At 41.6% G+C, this 27,459-nt stretch overlaps 1 protein-coding gene across 8 annotated transcripts in view; it reads right to left on the bottom strand.

Moving 5' to 3' along the window:
* The window catches only part of PPP6R3 (protein phosphatase 6 regulatory subunit 3), a 140,646-nt gene that overhangs the window by 86,889 nt on the left and 26,298 nt on the right, over positions 1 to 27,459 (bottom strand). For 3 of the 8 annotated variants that reach the window (XM_074997921.1, XM_074997926.1, XM_074997927.1), the window contains exons 2-5: positions 18,896 to 19,056; positions 8,122 to 8,198; positions 6,819 to 6,946; positions 3,759 to 3,991 (exon numbers count right to left, since the gene is read on the bottom strand). The exons of 1 other annotated variant lie outside the window; for it this stretch is intronic. In XM_074997921.1, the coding sequence (XP_074854022.1) occupies positions 3,759 to 3,991; positions 6,819 to 6,830 (245 nt within the window). In that variant the 5' untranslated portion in view covers positions 6,831 to 6,946; positions 8,122 to 8,198; positions 18,896 to 19,056. The remainder of the gene's footprint in view (positions 1 to 3,758; positions 3,992 to 6,818; positions 6,947 to 8,121; positions 8,199 to 18,895; positions 19,057 to 27,459) is intronic. 4 more of the 8 variants (XM_074997922.1, XM_074997924.1, XM_074997928.1 and 1 more) reach the window with 4 other exon arrangements.

Here is a 27,459-nt window from a genome sequence, read left to right as displayed (position 1 = left end):
TATACCATCTCCACACAGAAAGTGCATAATTAGATACAGGTTGAACATTCCTCTCTGCTCCAGAGATCCCATGGATCAGAGAGCCCCAGCAGCTGAGAGTCAAGAAGCTGGCCTGGAGTCAGAAGGAATGGAGATGGAGCTCCCCTGCTCTGGCAAACTCCTTCCTCCAGGACCAAGCAGGTCCCAAGGATGCCAGAACAGGGATGCCCAACCTGTATTAAGCACATTCGAGAGGTAACAGAATCTCTACCACTCATCCACAGCTGTCTTCACTAGACATTAAACTAAATGGGTACAAGTGTTTGATCAGGTTTTGTGGGAAATACATCACCAAATTAATATCACTATTTCTAATGATGCAAAAAGGAGGGAGGCTTTCAAGACAGTCAAATGAGATCATCACTTCAATGCTCCCTTTCTCCCACTAAGCACCAAATCAATTGAGGGACAGTTTTCAGAGCACGAGGGAAGCTTCACCATATCAAATGTATAAGTATTAGGGATGTCAAGCAATTAAAATACTGTAATGCTAAATAACACAATATCATTTACTTCAATATTTGTCAGAGAGGTAGACAAGTTAGTCCGCATCTTCAAAAACAGCAAGAAGTTTTGTAGCATCTGGTAGACTAACAGATATTTTGGAACCTGAGCTCTCGCAGGCAAAGATCCACTTTGTCAGATGCATGAGTCGGGGGTTGCAGAGGAGGGTTTAAATAAATGGGCTTATAAAAAGGTGGGGAATTCCAGTCAAGAGGAAAGCCAGAACTGACAAGGGTCACTTCAGTCACAAAGGATGGGGCCCATTATCAGTAGTTAATGTGGAGTTGTGAGTATCAAGAGAGGAGAAATCAGGTCAGTTCAGTCAGGGAGGATGTAGCCTATCAGCAGCAGCTAATGTGAAGGTGTGAACATCAAGAGCAGAGTCCCAGTCTCTGTTCAATCCTTGGCGGATGGTGTCAAGCTTGCAAATGAATTGCAGCACTGCAGTTTCTCTCTGGAGTCTGTTTAGGGTTATTTTTGTTTGTGTGTGCGTGTTTTTTGTAGGATGGCTACTTTTAAATGTTACTGAGTGTCCAGGGAGACTGAAGTGTGCTCCTACTGATTTTTGTATGTTACCATTCCTGATGTCCAATTTGTGTCCCTTTATCCTTTATGTAGAAAATGTCCAGTCTGGCCAATATAAATTGAAATTAAGCATTGTTGGCACATGACAGCACATATCGTATTAGGAGAGGTGCAGGTGAAAGAGCCCCTGGTGGTGTGGTTGATGTGGTTAGGTCCCATGATGATATCGCTGGTGTGGATATGTGAGCTGAGCTGGCGCCGAGGTTTGCTGCAGGAACTGGTTCCCACGCCATCAGGACTGAACAGAGACTGGGAGGGGCTGGCCAATTACAAAAGCAGTTTCCCCTCTTGATGTTCACACCTCCACATTGGCTGATAATAGGCCACATCCTCCCTGACTGAATTAATCTGATTTCTCCTCTCGATGTGCACAGCTCCACATTAACTGCTGATAATGGGCCACATTCTCGATGACTGAACTGACCTTGTCAAGAGGAGGGCCAGAGCTGACTGGAACTCCCTCCTTTTCACAAGCCCATGTAGTTATGCCCTCTTCTGCAACCCCAACTCATGCATCTGATGAACCAGGTCTTTGTCCATGAAAGCTTGTGCTCCAAAATACCTGTTAGTCTATAAGGTGCCACAAGACTTCTTGTTTTTCAATATTTGTGGATGTTGTCTATACTTGCAAATACTGATTTCAATTAAAATATCAAGTACAATAATTTATCATGAAAGTTGAACTTAATATACAATTACGTACGAAAAATTGCATTAAAAATAAAACTGTAAACGCTTACAGCAGTGAGATGCAACCTAGCCTAGTGAGTGGGCCAGGAGCGGCTCTCCTTCATCTCAGTGAGCTGGAAGATTGTTGCAACAAAGATGGTCTCCTAGGACAAGGTAGTTTTGCTAACTGCACTTGTATACCTAGATTTGTGGGATGTGCCCATTGAACTGTAGCAGTACACAGATTGCACACAGAGAGGGCACATGGGTCTCACAACATTGTGTGCAATCACCATGCACCTCATTTCACGTGCCCTTGGTTTAAGTGTGTGTCACTTTTGTGATACTGGTAAGGAAAAAAACAAACTACAGATGAAAAGTCAGCTGAAGCTAGCAATCCTGTGCATAGACAATGGCAAACAAAATGTCTTGTGGGCACCCCAATGGGCAGCATGCTGCCCATGGGCTGCAAGCTGCCCACCACTGTCTTAGAGCCTACAAGTCCACTCAGTTCTACTTCTTGTTCAGCCAATTGCTCAAATAAAATTTGTTTACATTTTCAAGAGATAATGGTGCCTGCTTGTTTATACGGTCACCTGAAAGTGAGAGCAGGTGTTTGCATGGCATTCTTGTAGCCAGCAATGAAAGATATTTACATGCCAAATGCACTAAAAATTCATTCCACTTCATGCTTCAACTACTCTTCCAGAGTATATGCATCCATGCTCATGAAGGGCTCTGCTCAACAGCAATCCAAAGTAGTGTGGAACTATGCACGTTCATTTTCATCAGCTACGTCAGAGGTCACCAGCAGAAGGCAGATTTATTTATTTATTCATTGGTGGTTTGGCTTCTGTAGTTTCTGCTTTGCAGTGCTGTTTTTTTGAAGACTTCTAAAAGCACGCTCCCTCCACACCTCATCCCTGTCAGATTCTGGGAGGCATTACAGATTTCTAAATCCTAGACTGAATGCTGTAGTTATCTTTATAAATCTCACACTGGTACATTCTCCGCATTTTGTCAAGTTCGCAACAAAATGTATTTTAGACTGCAAGATGTGTAAGGTCATCATCCGAGATTGCTGCAACCTTAAAAATATATCGCAGAATGCAGATAAAACAGAGCAAGAGACACAGAATTCTTTGCCCAAGAAGTTCAGATACATTTAATATGTTAATGAGAGTTAGCAATATGGAAGCAGATCCTCTGTAGCGATGGCCGAAGTACAAAGGAGAATGTGAATGTTTAGCATATCTAGCATGTAAATACCTTGTAATACTTGCTACAAAAGTGCCAGGCAAATACCTGTTCTCACTTTCAGAAGACGCTAACAAGCAACACTATCTCTCATAAATGCAAACTTGTTTGCCTTAGCTGACAAGAAATAGGCTGAATAAGAAGTAGGCCTGAGTGGACCTGTAGGCGCTAAAGCTTTACATTGCTTTGTTTTTGAGTGCAATTATGTAACCATGAAAAAGACACTATACTACAGTACTTGTATGAGATGAACTCAAAAAATACTATTTCTTTTCTACACTGCAAATATTTGTATTAAAAATATAAAGTGAGCACTGTACACTTTGTATTCTTGGTTGCAATTGAAATCAATATAGCTGACAATGTAAAAAGGATCTAAGATATTTTATTATAATTTCAATTGATATTATATTAACAGTGTGATAAAAGTTGTGATTAATTGTTTGTGCTTGTTTGAATTAATCATGTGAGCTAACTGCAATTGAACAGCTCTAATAAACATTAATGGGAATAATGGTGGTAAGTAGCACAACATACCCTGAAAATGCAAGACTCTACAACGCAGAAGAGAGCACCTTTAAGTGCATACCAGGGTCACTACAGACTGGCCTACAGGAATTATATACTGATGCACCTCTATCCAATGTTTGTTTTCTCATCTCTCTACCCATCCCCAATCTCACAGATAAGCAGTATTTTCCTACTTGTATCTGATCTTTTCATCCATATCTTGAGGTGGTTCTTCTATAATAAATGAAACTAAATCTTCCAGACATTCTGATTTCAACAGAAACTCTATAAGTTTGCGATTCTGTGCTTTGCATTCCTGCAAAACATCCTCCTCGTCCATCAGTTCCTTCAGCGTTACATCTTCTCTTTCTAGAAGTGTGTCTATGTGGGATGATGAGTGAAGATCAAATTTCCAAAACATACTGGTCTGGACAAGAAGAAAAGCATATGCAAAGTGTTAATTTTCTAATTCATTTTAACATTTAATAACTTGTAGTTCTCCCCAACAGAAAGCTCTGAACTCCATTATATCCACTGCATAGCCTCTAACCCAAAAGAGCTCTGAATGCACAATGAAGACACACTAAAGCCTGAATACATTATCAGCCACAAAGATTCTACATGAAATGTAGCTTGGGAATTTTATTGTATTTCAGAAGTGCTCAATAATAAGCCAATGTTTTAACTCTTCAAAAAAGTTAGCTAGATCCAGAATTTGAACATTCTACAAGGACATGACATGTTAATGCTCTGTGAAAGAAAAAATTTTTCAATTTCTCTTGTAGTCCTATGAATATTTGTATAAAAGCTGGAGTTTTGTTCACTTGGTTCAGCTGTTTGTGTTCCACTTCAATCAGTATCTTCAATAAGGGTCAGATTCAGACAGCCTGCTGAACAGATAACCAGACTTTTTTCTGGACAAAAATGTACCGGAAACTTTCCCCAACACTGCCTATGACTGGCAGAGCTAACGCTCTGGTTAAAAAAAAAACACAAAAAACAAAAAACAAAAACAAAAACCATGTACCTTAGGAGGCTAAAGACAGAATTCTTTAGGACTTTCAGACTCCCTCTAAGGTGTTCTTGCCAGAACACTGATTTGTAGCACACGGTCTTACCCTAAATGATCTTGCACATACATGTTAAGGTAACTGTGATAATCACAGAAGGAATTACAACGTCACGTGTATAGGGTAAAAACTCCTGCTTTTACGCATATATCCTTAGTAACCACTCCATCCCCTCCATCTGTCCCCAACAAGTTAGGATTGCAGGATTTAAAACTACTACAGAGTTATTTCCATAAGATATTGTCTGATCTTAAAGGAAGTCCCCAATACAATTAAAGAAGTGATTTCAAGGGGATTTTAAAGTTATAACCAGTAATTAAAAGAAAAATTGGCCAGACAAAACCTAAGTCTATTATAGCATAGCTTTAAATAATATTCCGTCTATAGAGGAAAACAGTACAAATCATTAAAATTTCATAACAGATACTTCTGCAATTAGAGGCACTGGCACCAAATTTTCAGTATTGTACTATATTGCAGGCACAAGCATAGCTCTGAGTGATCTGGGGATATACAGAGGCAACTGTACTTTAACAGGTGTGTCTTCTACAATTTCCTTTTTAATATTAAAAATCAGTTTTACAGTTCTCAGGCAAAAACAAATACATATGAATTATGCATTTGTGAAACATGCTCCTAATACAGCTTATAAAATTAATTTAATTAAACAATTCATCCACAGTTACTAGAATGCAGTCAATTTAGTTACAAATAAAATCTATAAGTACAGTAATTTCTAGTAAAAAAAGTAAGAATTTAGCATGTAGCTCAAGTCTGGCTGACGAAGTGTCAGAGTTCAGCATCTGACTGTGTAGAACAAGGCAAATATGTTCTCACAACTTTTAGCGTAACAGGGTCATTACCAGTGTCTCCTGTAAGCTGAGTGCTCGGGTGGCCACCCAGGAGAGAGTAAAATGTTGCACAACTGATTAGCAGAGTGCCCACAATGGGCAGCTTGTACTTCTACTGTTGGTGCACATCCACTTGTGCCTCAGTGCACAAAAAATTATTCTGCACATGAATTTAAAAACTAGAGGGAACATGGGTCATTAGGTGGTATTACTACTAAACTACATTACAAGAAGTTTTTTTTTTCGCTTCCACACACCACTGGCTATTTTAAATATATTTAGGCAAGGCAATATCACTTTCCAGTGAACATCAGGTGTCTCTTAGAACACCCCACACTAATTATAAGAATGTTTACAGCATTCAAAGGCAAAATTAAACTTTGTTTCCTGTCTACAAAGTGTATGGTCACTGAAACACATACTGGAAATGAGTAAAGGGAAGACTGAAAGAACTGGGCTTGTTTAGTTCAGAAAAGAGAAGACTGGAAAGGGACACTAACAGTTTACAAGTACCAAAAAGTGTTACAAGGAGCAGGAAGAAAAATTGTTCTTCTTAGCCTCTCAGGATAGGACAAGAAGCTTAAACTTCAGCAAGGCAGGTTTAGGTTGAGTATTAGGAAAAACTTCCTGCCAGGGTGGTTAAACATTAGAATAAGTTGCCTAGGAAGGTTGTGGAATCTCATCACTAGGAATATTTAAGAGCAGGTTACACAAACATCAGGGATGGCCTAGGTGGTACTTGGCCCTGCCGCGAGAGCCGAGGAATGGACTCGATAACCCCTTGAGGTCTCATCCAGTTCTACTGTTCTGATTCTATGAAACAATGTTTTAATTCAATATATAACAACATTTTGAATCATCTGAGCTCCCAAGCAAGAATAAAAGTGCAGACAAGATGTTAAGAATCAATTAAAGAATAATCATTATATTAGTAAATCACAAAAGTAGCAGAATCTTTATATTTGATTTTATTTACAATAGATATGTTAGCTTGTAATCTGAATTAAGTTTCCTACAGAAATGCTTTCAAAAACATTGGCTTATTTGTGGTTAAAGTTCAGCAACCATTTTCTATGGAGAAATAAAACAGGTGTACTTTTGATTCAACAGCAAATGCATATTTCAACCCCATATTACACACGATCATCTACCAACCCACACCACCAATTAACACAAGTTGGAGCTTTACAAGTAGCAGCTATTAGTGTTTAGAATTCCAGACACAAATTTCTCTGCAATGACTGAGGAAGAGACACTAACCCAAGCCTTCTTTTACAGTCTAATTCAATAATTTCACTTAATTTAACAATGGAAAATAAGAGAAAAGGCATACTACTGCAAACATGTTACTGCATTATTTCACAAACTGTCTCCCAGGCAAGCTGTATTAGGGGTGCTCCCTCAACAGGGCAGGTGCCGAGCAGAGATTATTCCATCACTTTCCACCAGGAGCCCAGGTCCCTTGGAATAAGGAAAAATAAACACCATAAAATGTACCAGAGGGAAGTCCAGGAACTTTGGAGAGAATTTTAAGGAAGTCTGATTGGCAGTTACCTAGAGGACTTAGACTAGTTCCAAATGAGCACAGCAACTTTGAAAACAAACATGTGACAAGCCCCTCTCTACTGCTAATTCTCTTCTACCTCCTCCCTCCACCAAATACTTCTATCCTTTAAAGGAAAACTTTCACATGATTACACAACCCTACTTCCATTAACTACAACAGGAACAGAACTATACTTGATACGTCCATAGTTAAGATACAAACCATTCATTATAGTTTGCTCTTCGGATTTTTTCACTTGGTCTCCAAATACAAATTTGTACTCAAATTAGCTCTCAGCATTACTGAGTGCCTGAAAATATGCTCGCTTTCAACTTAAGATACAAATTTTGAGACTTTAAATATGAAGTATGCTCAAGAGAAAGTATCAGCACAAGCAACTACTTTATAAGAGACTGAAGAGTTTGTTAACAAAAAGAACAACACGGAAGTCAATAGCTTGCAAAATGGCTCTAAGAATGATTGAACCTCCCCTGTAACATCTCACTAGTTAGCTAGGTTTGCCCAGTAAGAGGCCTGTGTGTCACCATAAACATGTAATATGTGCATTTCAAGTCATCTTAACTCACTCTAAAAAACGACCACAGTAGTGCAAAATAATTGAGTCCAAAATCCCAAATGAATTAGAATCAAGTGTTTGGAGAACATATAGCTTCTTTACTAATAAAAGTTTCAGTCATCTTCCAGAACTGGTGTGGACAGGAAATTACACAACTTACTCTAACGTAAAGAAAGAACAAACTTACAAACTGTGAAGAAAGTTCTAAAATTACCTAAATTATAGAAGTTAGCTAGAATTTCAAGCCAGCCTCTCTCTCATATGTTTCCCTTTAGCAAAGCAATTCTTTCTTAAAAATCTGCATGCTTGTTATATTTTAAGAAAGTATATTGCAGTCAGGCAAAATTCTTTTTTTTTTTTTGTTTTTGTTTTACTGAGAGCGATTTGTCTCACTCCACATGAGGTCAATGAAAGTCTGTCATTGTCTGAAGTCAGAAAGACTTCCTGACCGGGAATACCTCTACTCACACTCTGGTGTGGTCTTCTAGGTGGTGACTTGCAATTCCCACTTACTGAAGTCCAGGCTGGGGGGGGACCATTGCTTGTGGAAGGTGTCTTCTGTGGAATCTTTCAGGAAGCAGGTGGGAGAGCTACAAGAGGAGGTGGCTAGGCTTAGGACTATCCAAATCTATGAGCAATTCCTGTACAGTATTCATGTGAAGACAGCTGAGGTTAAGACAGCTGTCCCACAACAAAAGACTACTGACATGCCATTGGTGGAGGAGGAGATGCCTCAGGGGATACACTGGCAGCTGGTCATTTACGGCTGCAGGCAGTGCTCCACTCCTGATATCAACCCTCCCACCACGGCACTGGGAAACTGTTATGCCATTCTGGACACAGGAGATACGGAATCACCCTCTGCAGCAGAAGCAGAGAAACCTTGTACCCCCAAGGCTGGGAGGTCTGCTACCACCACCACGAGGAGGAAACACAGGGTAGTGTTGGTCGGAGACTCTTTTCTGTGGAGAACGAAAGCACCTATCTGTCACCATGAAATGTCACCTTGGGAGGTATGCTGCCTGCCAGGAGCCTGTACAGAGATATTACAAGAGTTGTTGTCAAGGATTACCCAGCCTACTGACTCTTACCCCATGCTACTCATCCATGTGGACACAAATGATACTGCAAGGTGTAACCTCGAGTAGATCAAGCATGACTATAGGGCTCTGGGAGTACAGGTGAAGGAGTGTTCTCCTAAATCCTTCCTGTCAAGGGTAGGGGCCCAGGCAGAGACAGGTGTATCGTGGAGGTAAATGCCTGGCTGTGAGGATGGTGTTGATAGGAGGGAGCATTTTGGCTTCCTCGATCATGGGATACTATTCCAAGGAGGACTGCTAAAGAGGGTTGGGTTTCACCTTTCGAGAAATGGAAAGAAAGTATTTGGATCAAAACTGGCTAACCGAGTGAGAAGGGTTTAAACTAAGTTTAATGGGGACAGATGACCAAAGCCCATAAGTAAGTTAAAAACCTGGAGACCTGGAAGTTGGGTTGGAAATGGGAGGGATCATGGGCTATAATAGTAGGAAAAAAAAAAAGAGAGGAACTAGGCAGAACTGGGAAGCAAAAGCAAATCAGTATCCTAGATGTCTATATACAAATGCAAGAAGTATGGGTAATAAGCAGAAAGAACTTGAAGTCCTAATAAACAAATACAACTATGACATAACTGGTATCACAGAGACTTGGTGGGATGATACACATGATTGGAATATTGATATAAAAACGGTACAGCTTACTCAGGAAGGATAGGCAAGGTAAACAGGGAGGATGTGTTGCCTTATATATTAAAAATGCGCACAGCTAGACCAAGGTGGAGATGGATGCAGGAGACAGATGCGTTGGGAGTCTCTGGGTTAGGTTAAAAGGGGTAAAATAACAAGGGTGATGTCATGCTAGGGGTCTACTACAGACCATCTACCCAAGAAGAAGAGTTGGGATGAGACTACTTCTAAGCAACTGACAAAATCATCCAAAGCACAGGATTTGGTGGTGATGGGAGACTTCAAGTAGCCAGACATATGTTGGGAAACGAACACAGCAAGGCACAGATTATCCAGAAAGTTCTTGGACTACACAGATGACAACTGTTTACTTCAGAAGGTGGAAAAAGCTACTGAGGGGGAAGCAGTTCTAGATTTGATTTTAACAAATAGGGAGGTACTGGCTGAGAAACTGAAAGTGGAAGGCAGCTTGGAAGACAGTGACCATGAAAATCATAGTGTTCATGATTCTAAGAAATGGTGAAAGGGATAACAGCAAAATAGAGACAATGATTTCAGGAAGGCAGATTCTGGTAAACTCAGTCCCATGAAAAGCAATACGAAGACGAAAAACAACTGAAAGGAGCTGGCAGCTTTTCAAAGGTAAATTGTTAAGGGTCCAAAAGAAAGTTATACTACTGTGTAGAAAAGATAGAAAATATGGTAAAAGACCGCGTTGGCTTAGCCAGGATATTGTGCATTATCCCAAAATCAAACAGCAGTCATACAAAGTGGAAGTTGGGAGAAATTACAAAGGATGACTATAAGCAAACAATGTATGCATGCAGGGGCAAAATTAGAAAGGTAAAGGCACAAAATGAACTCAGGCTAACTAGAGACAGGGTAACAAGAAGACATACAATAAATATATTAGAAGCAAGAGGAAGACCAAGGACAGGGTAGGGCCACTCCTCAGTGAGGAGGGAGAAACAATATTAGGAAACTTGGAAATGGCAGAGGTGCTTAGTAACTTCTTTGTTTTGATCTTCACCAAAAAGACACATGCAGAAATGCTTAACATAGTGAATGCTAGTGGGAAGGGGGTACATTTAGAAGATAAAATAAAAATTTAAAAAGTTAAAAATTACTTGGAAAAATTAGAGGTCTGTAAGTCACCAGGGCCTAATGAAATGCATTCTAGAATACCAAAGGAGCTGATAGAGGAGGTATTGGAACCTATAGCTATCATTTTTTAAAAGTCCTATAAGTCAAGAGAGATTCCAGAAGACTGGAAAGGGTAAATACAGTACCCATCAATAAAAAGGAAAAAAAGAACAACCCAGGAAATATAGACCAGTCAATATAACTTCTGTGTTGGGAAAGATAATGGAGCAAGTAATTATGGAATTCATCTGCAAACATCTGGAACAAAATAAGGCAGGTTACAGACAGCATGGATCAAATTATGCCACACCAATCTGACAGCTTTCCTTGACAGGAGTACAAGTCTTGTGGATAAGGGAGAAGCAGTGGATGTGGTATACCCAGTCTTTATAAGGCATTTGATATGGTCTCCCATGATCTTCTTATCAATAAACTGGTCAGATACAACTTAGATGGGGCTTGTGTGAGGTGGGTACATAACTGGCTGGATAACTCTTCTCAGGAGTAGTTATTAATGATTCGCAGTCATGCTAGAAGGGCATAACAAGTGTAATTCTGCAGGGGGCTGTTTTGGGACCTGTTCTATTTGATATCTTCATCAACTATTTAGATATTGTCAGAGTGTATGCGTATTAAGTGTGCAGATGTTACCAGGCTGGGAAGGGTTGCAACTGCTTTGGAGGATAGGAGTCAGAATTCAAAATGATCTGGACAAACTGGAAAAATAGTCTGACGTAAACAGAATGAAGTTTATTAAGGACAAATGTGAAGTATTCCACTTAGGAAGGAACAATCAGCTTTATTTATACAGAATGGGAAGCAACTGTCCAGGAAGGTGGGACAGATTGCTCAGTAGGTGGGAGAAGTAGCTCAATGGTTTGAGCATTGGCCTGCTAAACCCAGGGCGGTAAACTCAATCCTTGAGGGGGACTATTTAGGGATCTGGACAAATAGATTTAAAAAAAAAGAAGTCCATCAGGGATGGTGATAGGCCCTGCCTTTCAAGGTCCCTTCCAGCTCTATGTGATAGGTATATTTCCATATATAAAGGAGTACCATGGAAAGGGATTTAGGAGTCATAGTGGACCATAAGCTAAATATGAGTTAACAGTGTGATGCTGTTGCAAAAAAAGCAAACATGATTATGGGATGCATTAAGAAGGCTGTAGAGAGCAAGACACAAGAAGTCATTCTTCCGCTCCACTCAGCACTTATTAGGCCTCAGCTGGAGTACTGTGTGCCGTTCTGGGCACCACATTTCAAGAAAGATGTGGAGAAATTAGACAAGGTCCAGAGGGGAGCAAAAATAATGATTAAAGGTCTAAAGAACAGGAGCTATGAGGAAAGACTGAAAGAACTGGGCTTGTTTAGTTTGGAAAAGAGAAGACTTAAAAGGGACATAACAGTTTATAATTATGTAAAAGGAGGGTTACAAGGTGGAGGGAGAAAAATAGTTCTCCTTGGCCTCTGAGATTACGACAAGGAACAATGGGTATAAACTGCAGCAAAAGAGGTTTAGGTTTGACATTAGGAAAAACTTCCTGTCAGTGTGGTTAAACATTGGAATAAATTGCCTAGGAAGGTTATGGAATCTCCATCAGTGGAGATATTAAAGAGCAGGTTAGAAAGACATATATGGGGGATGGTCTAGATGGTGCTTGGTTCTGCCATGAGGGCAGGGAACTGGACTCAATGACCCTTCGAGGTCCCTCCCAGTTCTACTGTATGATTCAATGGTGCAAGATTTGTACCTACCGACACCAGTATGTTACATTTCATTTGATGGTAGAAGCTTAGAAAGGACACAAGACCAAAAGATTCTTTCACTTCAAGATGTCCATGTTTTGGGGTTACAGGACCAGGGTTTGAGTCGTGGTATGGCATATACATGCAGTTTATTAATGTTAGACGGAAACTTTTCTTAGTTAGCTGATTTTGCTCCTTTAAGAAATAAAAATATTCTCATACTTGCAAGCATTTAAGATTCAGAACACTGCTTTTCAACAAAACCTTTGAAGGTGAGCACTTGGAGGCAAAAATGACTCCAAGTTTTACAGCAACTTGCTAACGTAACTACATCTACACTAGCCCCTTTCTTTCAGAAGGCGCATGGTAATGAGTGAGTTGGGAAGATGCTAATATTTATGGCAGTGCCTCATTAGCATAATGGCAATTAAGCACAGGTCAAAATTGCCATTTTCGAATCGCACACCACCCGTGTAGACTGGGGCCTTTCAAAAGGACACCCTCCCCCCGACTTCGAAAGCCCATTCTTCCTATTTGGTTTTAGGAAGAAAGGGCTTTCAAAGTCTGGGGGTCCCTTCAAAAGGCCCCCATCTACACGGGTGGGGTTCAATTCAAAAGTGGGACTTTCGAATCGTGCGCAGGCGCCATTATGCTAATGAGGCACTGCATATTCATGGGAGCACCTCATTAGCATCTTTCCAACTCGCTCATCACCATGCCCCTTCTGAAAGGAAGGGGCTAGTGCAGACACAGGCAACAAATCTGTGGCAGAACTGGGAACAGAACAAAGCTCTCACATCTTAAATACTAAACCGATGCCGCTCATGCAATGTTATTCAAGTACCAAATTTGGTCCACCATAAGTCGTCAATAATGTTTACCTAAATTTGAAAGTGCACTGAAAACTATCATAGAAACCAAGCACGACACAAGTGCAAAACATTATTAACCACCACATTTTCCTAACTTAGTAAATGAAGGACAGATAGTTGCTTTCTCTTGAACAGAAAACACTGCAGCCTCAAAGTTTCACAACCAGACACTATGGCCTGCATCTGATTACTCAGTAAGATCTTTTTAAGAGACTTCTTAAAAGTCAACATTTAAGATGGAAATAAAATATCCATGTTAACTACATAACGTATCATATGAGGATTGAAAAAGATAGGTCTCCACAGAAGACCCTAAAGTACATCTCAGTTATATACATTAATATCCACTAAGGGGAGACAGGAACTATTTCAACTGAGTCTAGGCAGAGGTACCATAATCTGGAATTTTTAGAAGAGTAGAACCGACCATAAAGAAATCTGCATTAAAAAGGTGCATGGCTATATGTTAGGGAGCACGGAGGGAGTTTCCTCTCTGCACTGCCCCGGCCACAAAACTCCCATTGGCTGCAATTCTTGGCCAAACACACAAGCTGCAGGAATGTGCCAGCCACTTCTGGGATCAGCAAAGAGCCAGGACAGGTAGAAAGTTTGCCTTGGCTCCATTGAGCTGACACACAATGTGCAAAAGGCAACAGGAGGGAGAGAAATCAGTTGACCAGCAGGGGTCATGGATCGCATGAGCAACTCCTGGGAAGACACCAAGGCTCCACAGACCCCAGTTTGAGAAATACTGTCTTCAGTTGAGAGATTTATAAAGTTGCTCCTTTTTTGAAGTTTTCAATGTTTATGCCCCTTTGACAACCCAATAATTTGGAAGAAGATACTCAACAAGTAGGGTTTACTCAGTAACGCTGGGCAGCCTCACTATGTCTAAAATCCATAAACAGTAATTCAATACCACAATGATAAATGTTTTATAAATGCTTATTAAACACCTATGTTGTGAACTGACTTGTGGAAAAAAAGTTAAAGGGCAAGTATATTCAGATCTTCAATTGATATAATCTAAAAGTCAGATAAAAGCTTATAAGTAAAGCTGACTGAATTTCAAAGTGTCTACATCTACACAGCTAGTCTGTGTTTCAAAAGCAGCACTTTCAAAGTGTGACTGGCTGCAATAATGCTAATGAGGTGCTGAATATTGATATCAACCCCTCATTAAACAGTTCTGATCTGTGTCATTTACATGCCCCTTCCTTTCGGAAGGGGCACGTGTAGACATGGCCTAGTTGTTCATTCAGCTGATGCTCTCGTTTTTGTTCTTTGCAAAATAAAATCTAAAAAAAATTAGTTCTTTTAAATCAACTTTTCATCATTACATGCAGCAATTTTTCAGTATGAAACCGTCCAGCTCCCTACCCCTCCCACAACCAGCATGTGTGTGTGCCACCAACATATTCCAAGCCCAACAGCATTCTGTGGCCAAATTAGTTTGGGAATCACTGCACTAGGGAAATACTGACACTGGTTTCCAGCATTTAGTGTATTTTGGTCAGGGGGGTCTCCCAAGATGCAAAAAAAGTTCCACGCAAATGCCACCAGAAGCTTTCAAAAATGCAGTGAAACTTCATTTGAATAACCCATACATACTTTCCCACCCACCCAAAGTGAACAACTGACTATGAGTTACAACGCACACAAACATGAATACTTTTAGACATGCATATTTTGTCAAGTCACCACTAATTAAACTATGAGCCACAGAGAACTGCTACTCTTTCAAGTCCATATAGTTTTGCCATAGAATAAAGTATGCTATGACTACTTTACCAAAAATTTTATCTTAACTAACCAAATTTCACAGTTACCTGTCCCTTAAATGGAAATACTGATGAGCAAAGTTCAAATAAAACCAATGCCCCTACAAATCTATCACAACACAATTCTGATCCCCTAAAGCATGCATTTCTTTATACTTGACAGGGTAGCATGTTTACTGTAGCTATTCATTTTCTTGCTTTTAGTCCCAGTTTCTTAAGTGATTAAAAAGTTACTGCCCTGAAGCCTCAGTATGATTTATGAAACAACTTTTTTTACATAAGTCAAATTTTATATTACATTTCCCAGTTCACTCAAATTAAAATGACTACATTTTTACCCCTTACATTCTACAGACCGGAAAAAGAAAAGATCCTAGAGTAAGAATCCTAGGCTGTGTCTATACTACAGAAATAACTTTAAAGTTGCTTACTTCGAAGTACACAACTTCAAAAGTTGAGCATCCACACCAGGCGTGTCCAACCCGCAGCCCTGGACAGCTAGTAATGTGGCCACACAAGATCGTAAACTTTTAACATTATTATGTGATTTATATACATTAACTATATTATATATTTTATATACAGCCCAAGACAATTCCTCTTCACTCAATGAGGCCCAGGCAAGCCAAAAGGTTGGACACCCATGGTCTACACAGACCCTACCTCAAAGTTAAACTTCAAAGTAGGGCACTACTCCATTCCTGGGAATGGAGTAAGTACTTCGAAGCTCAAAAAATGGGTGTAGATACTCTGCTAGCTACTTCAAAGTAGTACCTAACGTCAAAGTTAACTTCAAAGTTAGTTTCTAGTGTAAATACACCCTAGACTATTACTCAATATTAAAACCATTCCTACTGTTCCAAATTCAAGATACCGCTGTACTGATTTACAATATGTTTAGGAGTCCTCCATTCTGAGCAAATAAACATAAACTGCACCCTAATAAAAAACAGTCATGTAGAGTGGAGCTTTTATAATGCAGTATTTTTGGGTACCTAGAAGTGAGACAATAAATAGAACATGCTATTCTGTTACTAAGATGAAAAAAGAGTTCAAGCACAATTGCATAGTGAGAAACCACAGGATATGTTCTACTTCACACAATATGTGGTTCTTACATATTCAAACATACTGCTCTTTTCTGCAGTGTTAAAATACCAGTGAAAGTGCTGCATCTTTTTTTACAAGCAGAGTCCAGAATCTTGATGATTCCATAGCTGCCTCTGATTACATAGGAAAAGTGCTTTCTAAGTTCTACATCGTGACACTTTTATTTATGCGGTCACTTCCTAATATGAGGCTATGTTATTTTCCTGGCTGAACAGCAGCTAATCTGACTAAACCACAACTCTGTAAGTCTATACCAATGGTAGCTAAGACATGGTCTGTGGACTGAAGCCTTTTCACTTGGGAGCAGCACCATTTTATGCAGTCCAAAGTTAGTGTGTGGTGCAGGTATAGTCAGGCTGGGACGGGGTCGGCAATCTGCAGCTCCAGAGCCGCATGCAGCTCTTTAAGGAGACCCTTGCAGCTCTCTGCACTGCTGCAGCTGAAATAATGGAATTAAATTTAATAAGTTTAACAGTTGGCCGTTAAACAAATTAAATTTAGTTCCACTATTTCAGCATGGCACAGCAGGGAGACACCCATGCTGCAGGAGGGGGAAGTGCTAAGCCCGCAGGAGACCTGGTGGGGGGGGGGGCAGACAAGTCTGCCACTGCTGGAGCTGTGCAGCCCCACTGAGAAGGAGGCAGCCACAGAGAGGCAGCAGCAGCACATGGAGCTCGTTGTCTAAAGTATGTCAATCCTGTGAATGGGGGAGGGGGTTGGGGCTGAGAGGGTTTATTCCTGGAGATAGAGGAGCATAATTGTTAAGCCTGGGGACAAGGTGGGCAGAGGGGAGATGCTGTGTGTTTGCCCCCCCGAACATGTAAAACATTGCCATGTGGCTCCCAGTGCAAAAAAGGTTGGCCACGCCTAGTCTATACAGACCCACTTTAACACTTATTACTGAAGCCTCTAAAACACACTGCTCTGATCTATTAGGTACACAAACATGGGCCCAGCTAGTTAATATTTATTAAAAGTATTGGATACCTACATTATATAATGAGTTTTAATAATCAGCTTGTTTTCTCCGACTATTAAAGTTAATGAAATTACAACATGAATTTTGACACAATAACCAAGTGTCTCCTTATTAATTCCCCCATTTTGCCACCGTATCTTCAACCACTGTTTTAAGAAATAATGTTTGCTAGGTTTAGAATATTTTTACTTTTCAATCACCTAATACAGATAGTTTACTAGTGGGCTTAAAACACCACAGTGCCTTCTCCTAAACATACTGTTAGTTTATGTTTTTGAGGTGTGATAGGTTGCACAGCTAAGCATACTTAGTTTTATAATGTCAGTCTCAATTTACAGTGCATCCAGGTTGTTGCACAAAGTGAACTCAGACACAGAAGTAGACTGGAATACAGAAAACCCTCAATGTGCGATTTCAAGTTGCACTTATCTTGCATTAACGAGAATTTAGCACAACTCAAAATCCCACTTCCCCCAACCCTGGCTCAACACCCTGCATGGCTCCAGTTCAACCCCTCCCCCCAGGCTCCAGCTCACCACCCCAGCCCCCTGTTCAAGCACCACCCCCAGCCCAGCCCAGCCCAGCCCAGCCTCCTCCACCCCAGTTCAAACCCACCCCCACCCCTGCAGCCTGGCTCATATTCACCCCCACCACCGCTCCCCCTGCAGCCCTAACCCATTCCTGGCTTAACCCTCCCCAATTGGCCCCCTGCAACCCCAGGACTTACTTTTCAAAAGGAGCTCCAAGTGCTCCTGCTTCCCCAGCTACAGAACATGCGTTCCGCTAGGGAAAAAGTTGCCCCCTTGACTTACACGAAATTCAAGTTATGTGAGGATGCGTGGGAACGCAACCCTCACTTAATATAAGGGATTACTGTATTACTATAGTTTCAAACACTGCAAGCAAGGCGCTCTATTGGAGAAGTCTGTTGTCCACAACAGCATGCATGAATCATAACACATTTGTTCAGAAACAATGTCCTCCAGCACACAAATGATGCGAATGCTGGACTGCTGCCATTTCTTCTTTTTCAACTGCAAATACTAGTATTTTATTACACAGTCCTGAAACATGGGCCTTACATTAGCAAATGACGTTGAAGAACAAGCGACTTTTTAAAATGGGATTTTTAAAAAAAAAAAAAAAAAAAAAAAAGTATATTGACCAGCCCTCCCTATACTATTGAATCAGAAGATGGTAATTAACTAGCGCTGCTCCCATCAGGGGCGGCAATTATATTAATCCAAGACACGCACAACTTGACTGCATGTATCTCAAGGGTTTAGTTTACTTTGAAAGAGAGTCAAGTGACCCTCTTAAGTCCTCACATTTCCTCAAACCCTGAGCACTATACCTGGCTTAGTTTAAAACAAATGTGTCATGATTATGAAGTTAACAAAAGAGTAAACAAATTGGACCTTCATTAACAATGTTGGAATCTCAGGCCAGATACTGGTGACAACTATGAAACTTCCTATAACGAACCCAAATAGTGTAAAGTGTACTTTGTAAAGCCAGTGGTAAGACTGCCACAATGCTGTGACATTTGTAACAATGCAGACAGGGGTCATCCAGATGTGCTAGTGCTGAAAGTAGTACAGATTACAAAGGAAAAACAGCCCGCCAGGAAAAAGGGGGGAAGACTAGACTAGAAGAAAGAAGGTCTCATCTACATAAGAAATGAACTACAAATAGGAAAAACAAGCTAAAGTAAAACAGCTGAGTCCTACAGAAACAAAGTAAGCCTTTCTGAAGGGGGAGAGGTAATCAGGGAAAGGGGGGGGGGGGGGGGACAAACAAAAAAAACAAAACAAAAACAGACTAAAGCACTTAGGAACCACAAAATGTTTAAGCCAATGTCTTATGGTGTCAGAAAGGGAGGAAGAAAAGAAGTTGTCCCCACAGATGAAGTTTAATAACAATGTTTCTTACCTGTTAACAAAAATTTTAAAAAAGTTAAAAAAATAAAACGATTTGTATTCTCTGTCGCTCCTTGCCCATTACAGGATATCCTGGCAACAGCAAAATCTTTCAATCTACAATATTAGCAGATTAGCAGGACTGAATTAGGTTAAGATGAAGCAGATTTCCTCCTATAAGAAAAAAAACAAACAAGATATTTAAAATTTCACGTGTTAACAGGTTTCCATTGAACAGGTCAAATTGCAGCAATATGAAGGTGCTGATTTCCAAGCCACTGAGGATTAAGAATGTGAAGGAAGAGAGGAAAGGGAAGAAACTGAGCCTGAGCCTGTTTACATAGCTCTTTTGAACAATTCTAGAAGAAAGCTGTTGTGGTTGTTTCTAGTCTATTCAATACTCCCCCTTTTCTCCACCATCACCTGTTCTGAATGAGGATCTGGGCATTCTTGCTATTGTTGCGATCCTTCATGACCTAAGACTCTGCTTTTTATCTTCACTAATTGTGTGTCTTTGAGGATCTCATCTGACTGACTTATGCTCACCTGCCTGCACTCCCTCAGATTTACGAAGCACAGCAATATTGTCCCCTATTTTGTTATGGTCTTGCTCTATTATTATTATGTTTGGGAGTCTATAATACTAAGTGTGAATCTATACAAATTTGCATGAAAATAAAAGATGCACATTAAAAGATTGTTGTTTTAGCAATACTCTGTGTGGGCACTTCAGAATAAAATTAAAATAGATAAAGTCAGTCCACCTAAGGCCAGACAAATCAATTTTAGACATTTTAATTACTAACGGTGGCCACATAGATTAGCACTGAACAAAAGCCATATTTTAAAACAGATTCAGTTAAATTGGTGTAAACTACTTTGAGTGACCAGTCCTTAGAATAAAGGTTCTTAGTCTGCCACTCAAAGGAACGACAGACACTGAGGCACTAGCAGCTGGTCTCAGAACAAGGCTCACCTACTTGTGCCTCAGTGACAAATGGAAAATTTCTTACCAATAATTTCCTTTGTTAGCAGCACTGTCTACAGTTCCTGATGTCTAAGCTGCTTTCCCCCCCCTGAAACTCTTCCAGGCAGATCAGCATTTTGGATAGGGCTGTCATACATTTTAAAAAATTAACCATAATTAATCGCATGATAAAATTAATTGTGATTAATCATGCTGTTAATTTTTTTTTTTTTTTTTAAGTTTAGCCTTTATGGTTGTAGAGAAAAAACTTGAACACGGTAACCCTACAGGGCCAGAAACCAAAGAGAAAGCGGAACCCAAGTTTTATTTTTCTACAAATCTGGTTTGCAAATCAACACACACACACACACACACACACACACGTCTGAATGCTCGGGATTATGAATATTGCAGGAGGTGCAGCATGCAATTATCCCCAAAGTGCACAGGATTTCTTATAAGCACTAATCCTACAATGAGCTCTATTAACACAGACCCATTCAGAGTCCTAGGATGGAAAAAAGGCATCCACAAGAGCCACTCTCACCACAGGACTGGGATTTTATTTGGTATAGTGCAGAAGCCAGTTTCTGACACAGGAGAGTGAATCAAACAGCATGAACCTGGCCTATGTGTGGGGACAGGAATAAGAGGAATTCCTACCGAAGAAATGTCAGCCTCTGATCTGAAGCATGGCATTCCATTAACCCTCATTACAAAGGATATTGGTATGCTCCTGGCCTTTTGAAAAACTTAATCATTACTCTCTCAATAGATCCCTAGACAATAAATTGCAACTTCAAAGTATTCACATAGCTACCACTCTGCAAACCAGCAGTTTTGCAAGAATTCCTCCCAGCACCTCCACCTTTTCCCTCTCTGCCTCTTGCCCAGTACCCAGTAAATTACTTTCTCATCAATACACAAACTTTTTGTTATGACAGCTGGGTGGAATGAATTCAGGAGCTTTTCTTGATGGTGATTGTAAAGCCATGCACCTACCGGAAACGTAAGGTCAGGGACACAGCTTTGTGCCCTTTGTAAAAACCCTGAAGGCCAACGTGAACGTGAAGGAAAGAATCTGATGTTGATCATGCTTCCTGCTATAGGAAAACTTTAGGAACCAGTGATGGTACAATCCAGTAGGTACGTGCAGACAGACATCCACCAAACCAGCATAGTTACAAAATCCCTATGGGTGCATCTACACTAGCTGGCTACTTCGAAGTAGCTGGCACAACGTCGAAATAGCACGCATCGCGTCTACACACACTGTGCATTATTTCGACGTTAGGCAGCGAGACATAGAAATCTCTATTCCTATCCGAAGATGCCAAGAGCGCCCTACTTCAATGTTTAGCATCAAAGTAGGGTGTGTATAGACGATCCACTTCCCACTACACTGAAATAGCGGGGTCCTCCATGGCGGCCATCAGCTGAGGAGTTGAGACACGCTCTGTCTAGCCCCTGCAGGGCTCTATGGTCGCCTCGTGCAGCAGCCCTTAGCCCAGGACTTCTGGCTGCTGCTGCTGCAGCTGGGGGTCCATGCTGTGTGCACAGGGTCTGCAACCGGTTGTTGCCGCTGCAGACCTCATGCTGTGCAGGCTGAGTGTGGCTGGCAGGGGCCCTTTAAGGGAGTGGCTTGCTGTTGCCCCAGAAGGGCTAGTCCAGCCTGTGACCCTGTCCGCAGGCTTTGCTGGCCCCTTATTTCGACAGGGAGAGCTTGTGTGTGTGGACACTCCACATTTCCTTCCGAGGCAGCTCTAGCCCCAGAGGATGTGTAGATGATACGTGTCGAAGTAGCCTATTTCAATGTTCTTACTTCAAAATAGGCTAGTTTGACGTAGTGTGCTAGTGTAGACTTAGCCTATGGGTCAGGGCAAGACTACAGATGTTAAGATTTCTGTTCAGAATTTTATTTTCTTCATTTATGTTTTCTGCAATATGGATAAAGATGACTGAGTAGAACCCTAAGGACCTCTCTTCAGAGAAAAGGCTATTACAGTAAACCCTGGATTTAACAGACTAATGGGAGGGAATGGGTGTCCCTTAATGGTGAAAGTCCATTATACCCGAATCTGTAGGACTGGAGGCACCTGGAGGCGCACTAGGGAGGAGCACGTGATAGCTCCAGCGGTGGCAGCCCTGGAAGTTCCTCCAGCCCCAGCGGCCCCAGTCACTGTGAAAGCAGCCCGTTGCTCTGAAGACTCCTTCGGCCCTGGCAGCCTCAGCTGCAGCAGCAGCTCCTCCAGTGGCTCTGGTGAGTCACCAGCATTTATTAAGTGAGGCAGCTGGCGAACAGCATCCATTATTTCCAAAGTCTGTTAAATTGGAGTCTGTTAAATCGAGAGTTTACTGTACTTCTATATCCAGCAGGTGTGAAATCTCATTACAAATTAGACCACACTTTATTAGGCTATTCACGATGCAGGACTGAATGTAAAATACATGGGCTAACACCTGTAGCTCAAAGGAGTATCCCTGATTCAGAGGCTTTACCCCCACCCCCCGCACTCCACCCCTTCGGGTTCATACTCAAAGCAAATCATTCTTCCAGGAAATTGGAACGCCTAACCCCAAGCTTCACTCTAGGCAGAAACTAATGTGGCCTCTGTGTTAAAGAGGATTGGGAGCAACAGAATCCCCTTAGGGATTTCAACCCTAGCCACAGTTCTTTATTCTCTGGGGAACATGTCTCTCTTCAAAGATATATATATATGTGCAGGGATGGAGTCTGGAAAAACACCTATGTAAAGCCTGTCAGTACTTTCTCAAAGACATGCAATGGAAAGGGACTGCCTAGATTTGCAGCACTCTCAAAAAAAGCAGGGTTCTGTTGAATCTGACACAGCACAGCATCCGCCAAAGTGGCTATTCGCCTTCCGAGAACAGAGCCACAGCTGGCAACTGGTCACTGAACTAGGAGGTATGGCTTTGGATGAGAATTTCACCACATCCATTGAAAGATATCACAACAAACACTGTTGGCAGGGGAACTTTCTTTAAAAGAGCCAAAGTCAGGGTGATCCTTGAAGAGTCAGATTTCCAGCCAAGAGAAAGATATCCCTGCAAAGCAAGTAGTTGCCAGGGATGACCTGAGGGAGGCTGAGGAGGCCTCAATCTTTTAAAAAAAAAAAAAAAAAAAAAAGTGGCCTCTTTTCTTATCCATGGCTTTGTTAGGACAGAACTCACCTATACACGAGACAACTACATTATTAGCCAGGAAACATATGGCAGCGTTATCCTTGGATACCTCAGTTATTGGGATTTTGGAGTCCTGGATCCCATAGATGCTACAGTAACTTTGTTCACATGCTTGCCTTTATCTGGCTTACCCCATTCATCCCTAATCACATCGTCACTGGAGGAGTGTAAAACAACCGTTGCCAGAGAAGAAAAGTTTTAGGCTTACTCTTGGGATCTTGTTTAGGTTAGTGATGAATCTAAAGAGTGAATACAACCTTGTTGCACATGGCCTCAAATTTTACAGGGGGGAAAAATGCTTTTCCACTGTCCTGACTGGAGATGGAACCCAACAATTCACTACCCTCTGTGCAGGATGAAAAGGAGTCAGAAGACTCATACCTCCTAGATCTTTTATGCTTTCTTTCCCTTTTCTGCTCTCTTTCTGACATTTTAAGCTCTTTTAGCTCATTAAAGAGAAGATGCAGGCTTTTACCTGGTTTGGGAGAGATCTTTTTCCGTTATGTTTGTGGAGGGCCTGAAGTACTCTTATAAAATCAATCTGAAGCCTCACTCCCTGGTCCCACTCCTCCAGAAAAGGAGAAGACAATATGCTTTCAGAGCCCTCCTGGCCAAAATGGAAAAGACAGCACATTCTCATGAATTCTGCTTCTTTCCCCAAAGAACCACAGTTCCCCCTAAGCTGTGCAAATGCACAGCTACATGAGCCCTACACGCAGGGTTCCAGGGCAGCCTATACAGTGCTGCTGCTGTTGAGGGAGAGGCATGCTTCCGTGCACCCGCCCAACCTCCAGCAGCAGGATGCTGCTGCAGCCAGGGAAGGAGGTGCACTTCTCCAGCCTAGCAGCTCAATAAAGAAAGGAGCTTTACAGCTGCAATCCTGGGCCCTCTACTGCAGCTCTTAAAGCCCAAATTCTGGGCCAGCCCTTCCTAGGGGGAATGATTCTGCATGCTACCATTCTTCCTTCTCCCCTCCAGCTGGAGCCAGTCACCACAAGTTCCAGGAAACTCTGTCCCTCCAACTCCCATTGGCCACAATTCCAATCCAACAAGAGCTGCAGGGGCAGTACCTGCAGGTGAGCATGGCGCAGCCGAGGCACCTGTTCCTTCAAACGTGAGCTGCCCTGGGTAAGCACCCAGCATGCCTAATTCCCTGCTCCAGCTCTGAGCCTTTTCCAGCACCCTAGCTCACTCCTGGACCCCACACCTAACCCAGAGCCCCCTGCTTTACCCCAATCTTAACCTCCTACCCAGAGCCCTCTCCTGCATTCCAAACCCCTTAGCTCCAGCCTGAAGCCCCCTTCTGCACCTCAAACACCTCATCCCCTGCCCCATCCCAGAACCTGTACGCAAATCCAAAGCCGTCATCCTCCCCTCCCCAACCGAGCCCCTCTCACACTCCAAACCCCTCAACCTCACCCCGTCAGGGATTGTTCATGTGCAGAATGAATTTTGTTATGTGCACCAATATGGAGGGATGTGTCACACAGCATCTCCATATTGGAGCACATAAAATTCCTTCTGTACAAGGACGTAATTGAAACACTGTTCAGGACTCATTTTCGCATTGGGCGGGGGGGAATTTGTGATTCCACAAGTCTGGCCTTTGTTCTCTACGGGCTCATAGTAACTCTTACATCAGCTACCTGGAGCTGTCCTCACCTTCTGATTATCTCCTTGCTCCGCCCATAGACTCCTGGTCCTCTTTTTTCCCCAAATCAGAGTTGCATCTGATCCAATGTGTATGGGAAAGTATATGCCTATCTGACTCAGAGTCCTGTGACCTGAGAATGTTATGGATGGAAAGCTGAGTGCAAGCCAAGCAAAACTTACTTTCTGAAGAGCTTTGGAGCACAGTCTCCTAAATGGAGCATCATCTAGATTTCATTCAGTGCTTTTTTTTGGCTGCTCTGTTATACCAGTAAGGTGCGAGTTCAGAGTGTGTCAACACCCAATTAAAAAGCTAGTTTGGAGGAGGAAGAGCAGTACTCACAGCTGCCCAAAATTTTGACAAGAAAAGGTTAGGCAGGCGTCAAGGCAAGACCTAGAGAAATGCCTACCCACATGGTGCCACAGAGGCAGGAAAACTGGAAGCAAGAAGCAGTTTGGGGGTGTGGGGCACGTCAACACAGCTGAGTCTGCTATCTGTCTCCATGAGCAGCAGAGAGCAACCCAGACATCAAAAACTGTGGACAGTGCTAGGGACACCAACTGATCCAGTCACTATTTTCAAAGAAGCAAAGCTGAGGGTGACCTATGCCTGTTAGATAAGTGTATAGTACATCAGAATACAGAATCATAGCATACTAGAACCAGAAAGGGCCTCAAGAGGTCATCAAGTCCAGTTCCCTGCCCTCATGGCAGGACCAACCACGTTAGACATTTACCTAACTTGTTCTTAAATATCTCCAACGATGGAGATTCTAGAGTCAGGCCAGGTAATTCATTCCAGTGCTTAACCACCCTTTCCAATTTCTCCACATCTTTCCTGAAATGTGGTGTTCAGAACTGATATCCAGCCTCTTTGCTTTTAGCAATCTTGAGAAAACATGAAGGAATGTCAAACATACAAGGTAAAGTATTACCTTGTCCACTTTTGTTTATGACATAATTTCATCAGCCTCAGATGTTTCCACTGTTGGGATTTTTTACACTGTAAACTCGACCAGGTCAGACACGACCTGATTTCTATAGTAACCGGGAAGTAGCGCAATTATAACAAAGAAAATGCTCAAAAGTCACCAAATTCAGGGGAAAGGAATGTTTTAAAACAGCAACTAATTGGTGTTTGAAAACTGACGTCCATGCCTAACACTTGGTTAAAGAAGAAACCGTTGACGTTTTAACCCCTTCTTTCTCTTTAATGAAAGTGAAATAATTCACCCAAAAGCCCTATATAGTCCTCCTGGAAAGACACATGTTCTAACCCTACATTCTTGATATTCTGTGGTCAAGTATGAGAAGGATTTTTGGGAATTTTCATTTGAAAATCTTTAAAGTCCATAAAGAGAAATATCAGCCTCAGGAAAGTTACGACAAAAATAACCCATTAAGCATTTTAACAATTCTGTCTTCTGACCCTAAGCAAGCAGGAGCTTTTAAATATATGTAAAATATTAAACTCTTATACCGGCTAACAAATTCTAGCTGAAAAAGTAGCTAGTTCCAAATATCAAGGTATTTTGTAGCTCATGCACCAGATTTTAGAACTAAAACTCACTGTTTCCATTTTGTTTACACCAAGAAATATAGCATAAAGACCTAAAGCTTCAAAGTACACAAAGACTTCAGTGTATTCTATTTTAATAGCTAAAAGTCTCTCATAAAGAAGGCAGTTAATGTAACATTTTGACAATAATGTATGGTCAAGTATTTATTCCTCCTCTTTAAGCCCTCATTTCTGAGTGCCATATATTTTACAATCACTTAATCAAAGGATGACCAACAGAAGGGAAAGTAACCATGCAGTAGTATGTGAATTCAGTAGCTTCTCCTAGAAGCAAAGTTGCTGTCTACAATGGGCTTTGACCTATCAGAATAGCTACGCTAATTCAAACGCCTAGCATAGATAGGACACAGACCGTGACTTGCCCCAGAGCATCTTATACACAAGTAAAAACCATACAGAGTAGACAGAACTTAAAATCAGATCATGTATAGGTCAAGTCCAAAGGTGAAGGCAGCGTTAACAGTGGAGTGCCCAATCAGTATCATCTCTGCACATATTAAGAGGAGCCACGCTGGGTCAGAACAACAGTCCAACTAATTTAATATTGTGTTTTCCAACAGCAGACAATACCAGATGCTTTACACAGGAAATGAACAGAACACAATTTAGCATGGGAGCCACCCCACTGCTCAGTCCCAGCTTCTGGCAGTCAGAGGTTTAGGGACACATAGGAACTGTCCCTGACGATCCTGGCTAACAAACATCTAATTCTTTTTTTTAACCCATTTATAGCAACGAATTCCACAGACTGACTGTGTTGTGTAAAATTAATGCTTCTTATGTTTTCCCTATTCCCAGGATATCTTGTGGCATGTTTTGAGTTCCCACAGTAGCTAGTGACTGCAGAGGACATCAGGCACTGGGAGATACCTACACACATTGCTTTGCTCTTCTGTTGACAGAGAAAAAAAAACGTGCCCACAACATGCTGAAAGAGGGTAGCAGCTGTGGCAGACTGCTGCCTGTAGGCTGCAGGGAACTGACAGAATGCAGATATTCCAGATCCTGTTGGGATCTATTAAAATAACAGTCCCCAAGTGAATACAGGGGGCACCTAAAGAAAAAACAAGAACAGGTGTGGGGGTCAAAGGGCTAAAATAAAGAGAGCCAGAGGGGCATACTGAGCAGAGAGCCCTGGACCACGCCCACTGCTCCTCAAAGGTAGGTGTCAAGGGAG

The sequence above is a fragment of the Carettochelys insculpta genome, chromosome 6 (genome assembly GCF_033958435.1).
Source record: "Carettochelys insculpta isolate YL-2023 chromosome 6, ASM3395843v1, whole genome shotgun sequence".
NCBI classification, from domain to species: domain Eukaryota; kingdom Metazoa; phylum Chordata; order Testudines; family Carettochelyidae; genus Carettochelys; species Carettochelys insculpta.
Note: the sequence above shows the minus strand (reverse complement) of the source record. Positions and strands in the feature narration are given on the sequence as shown.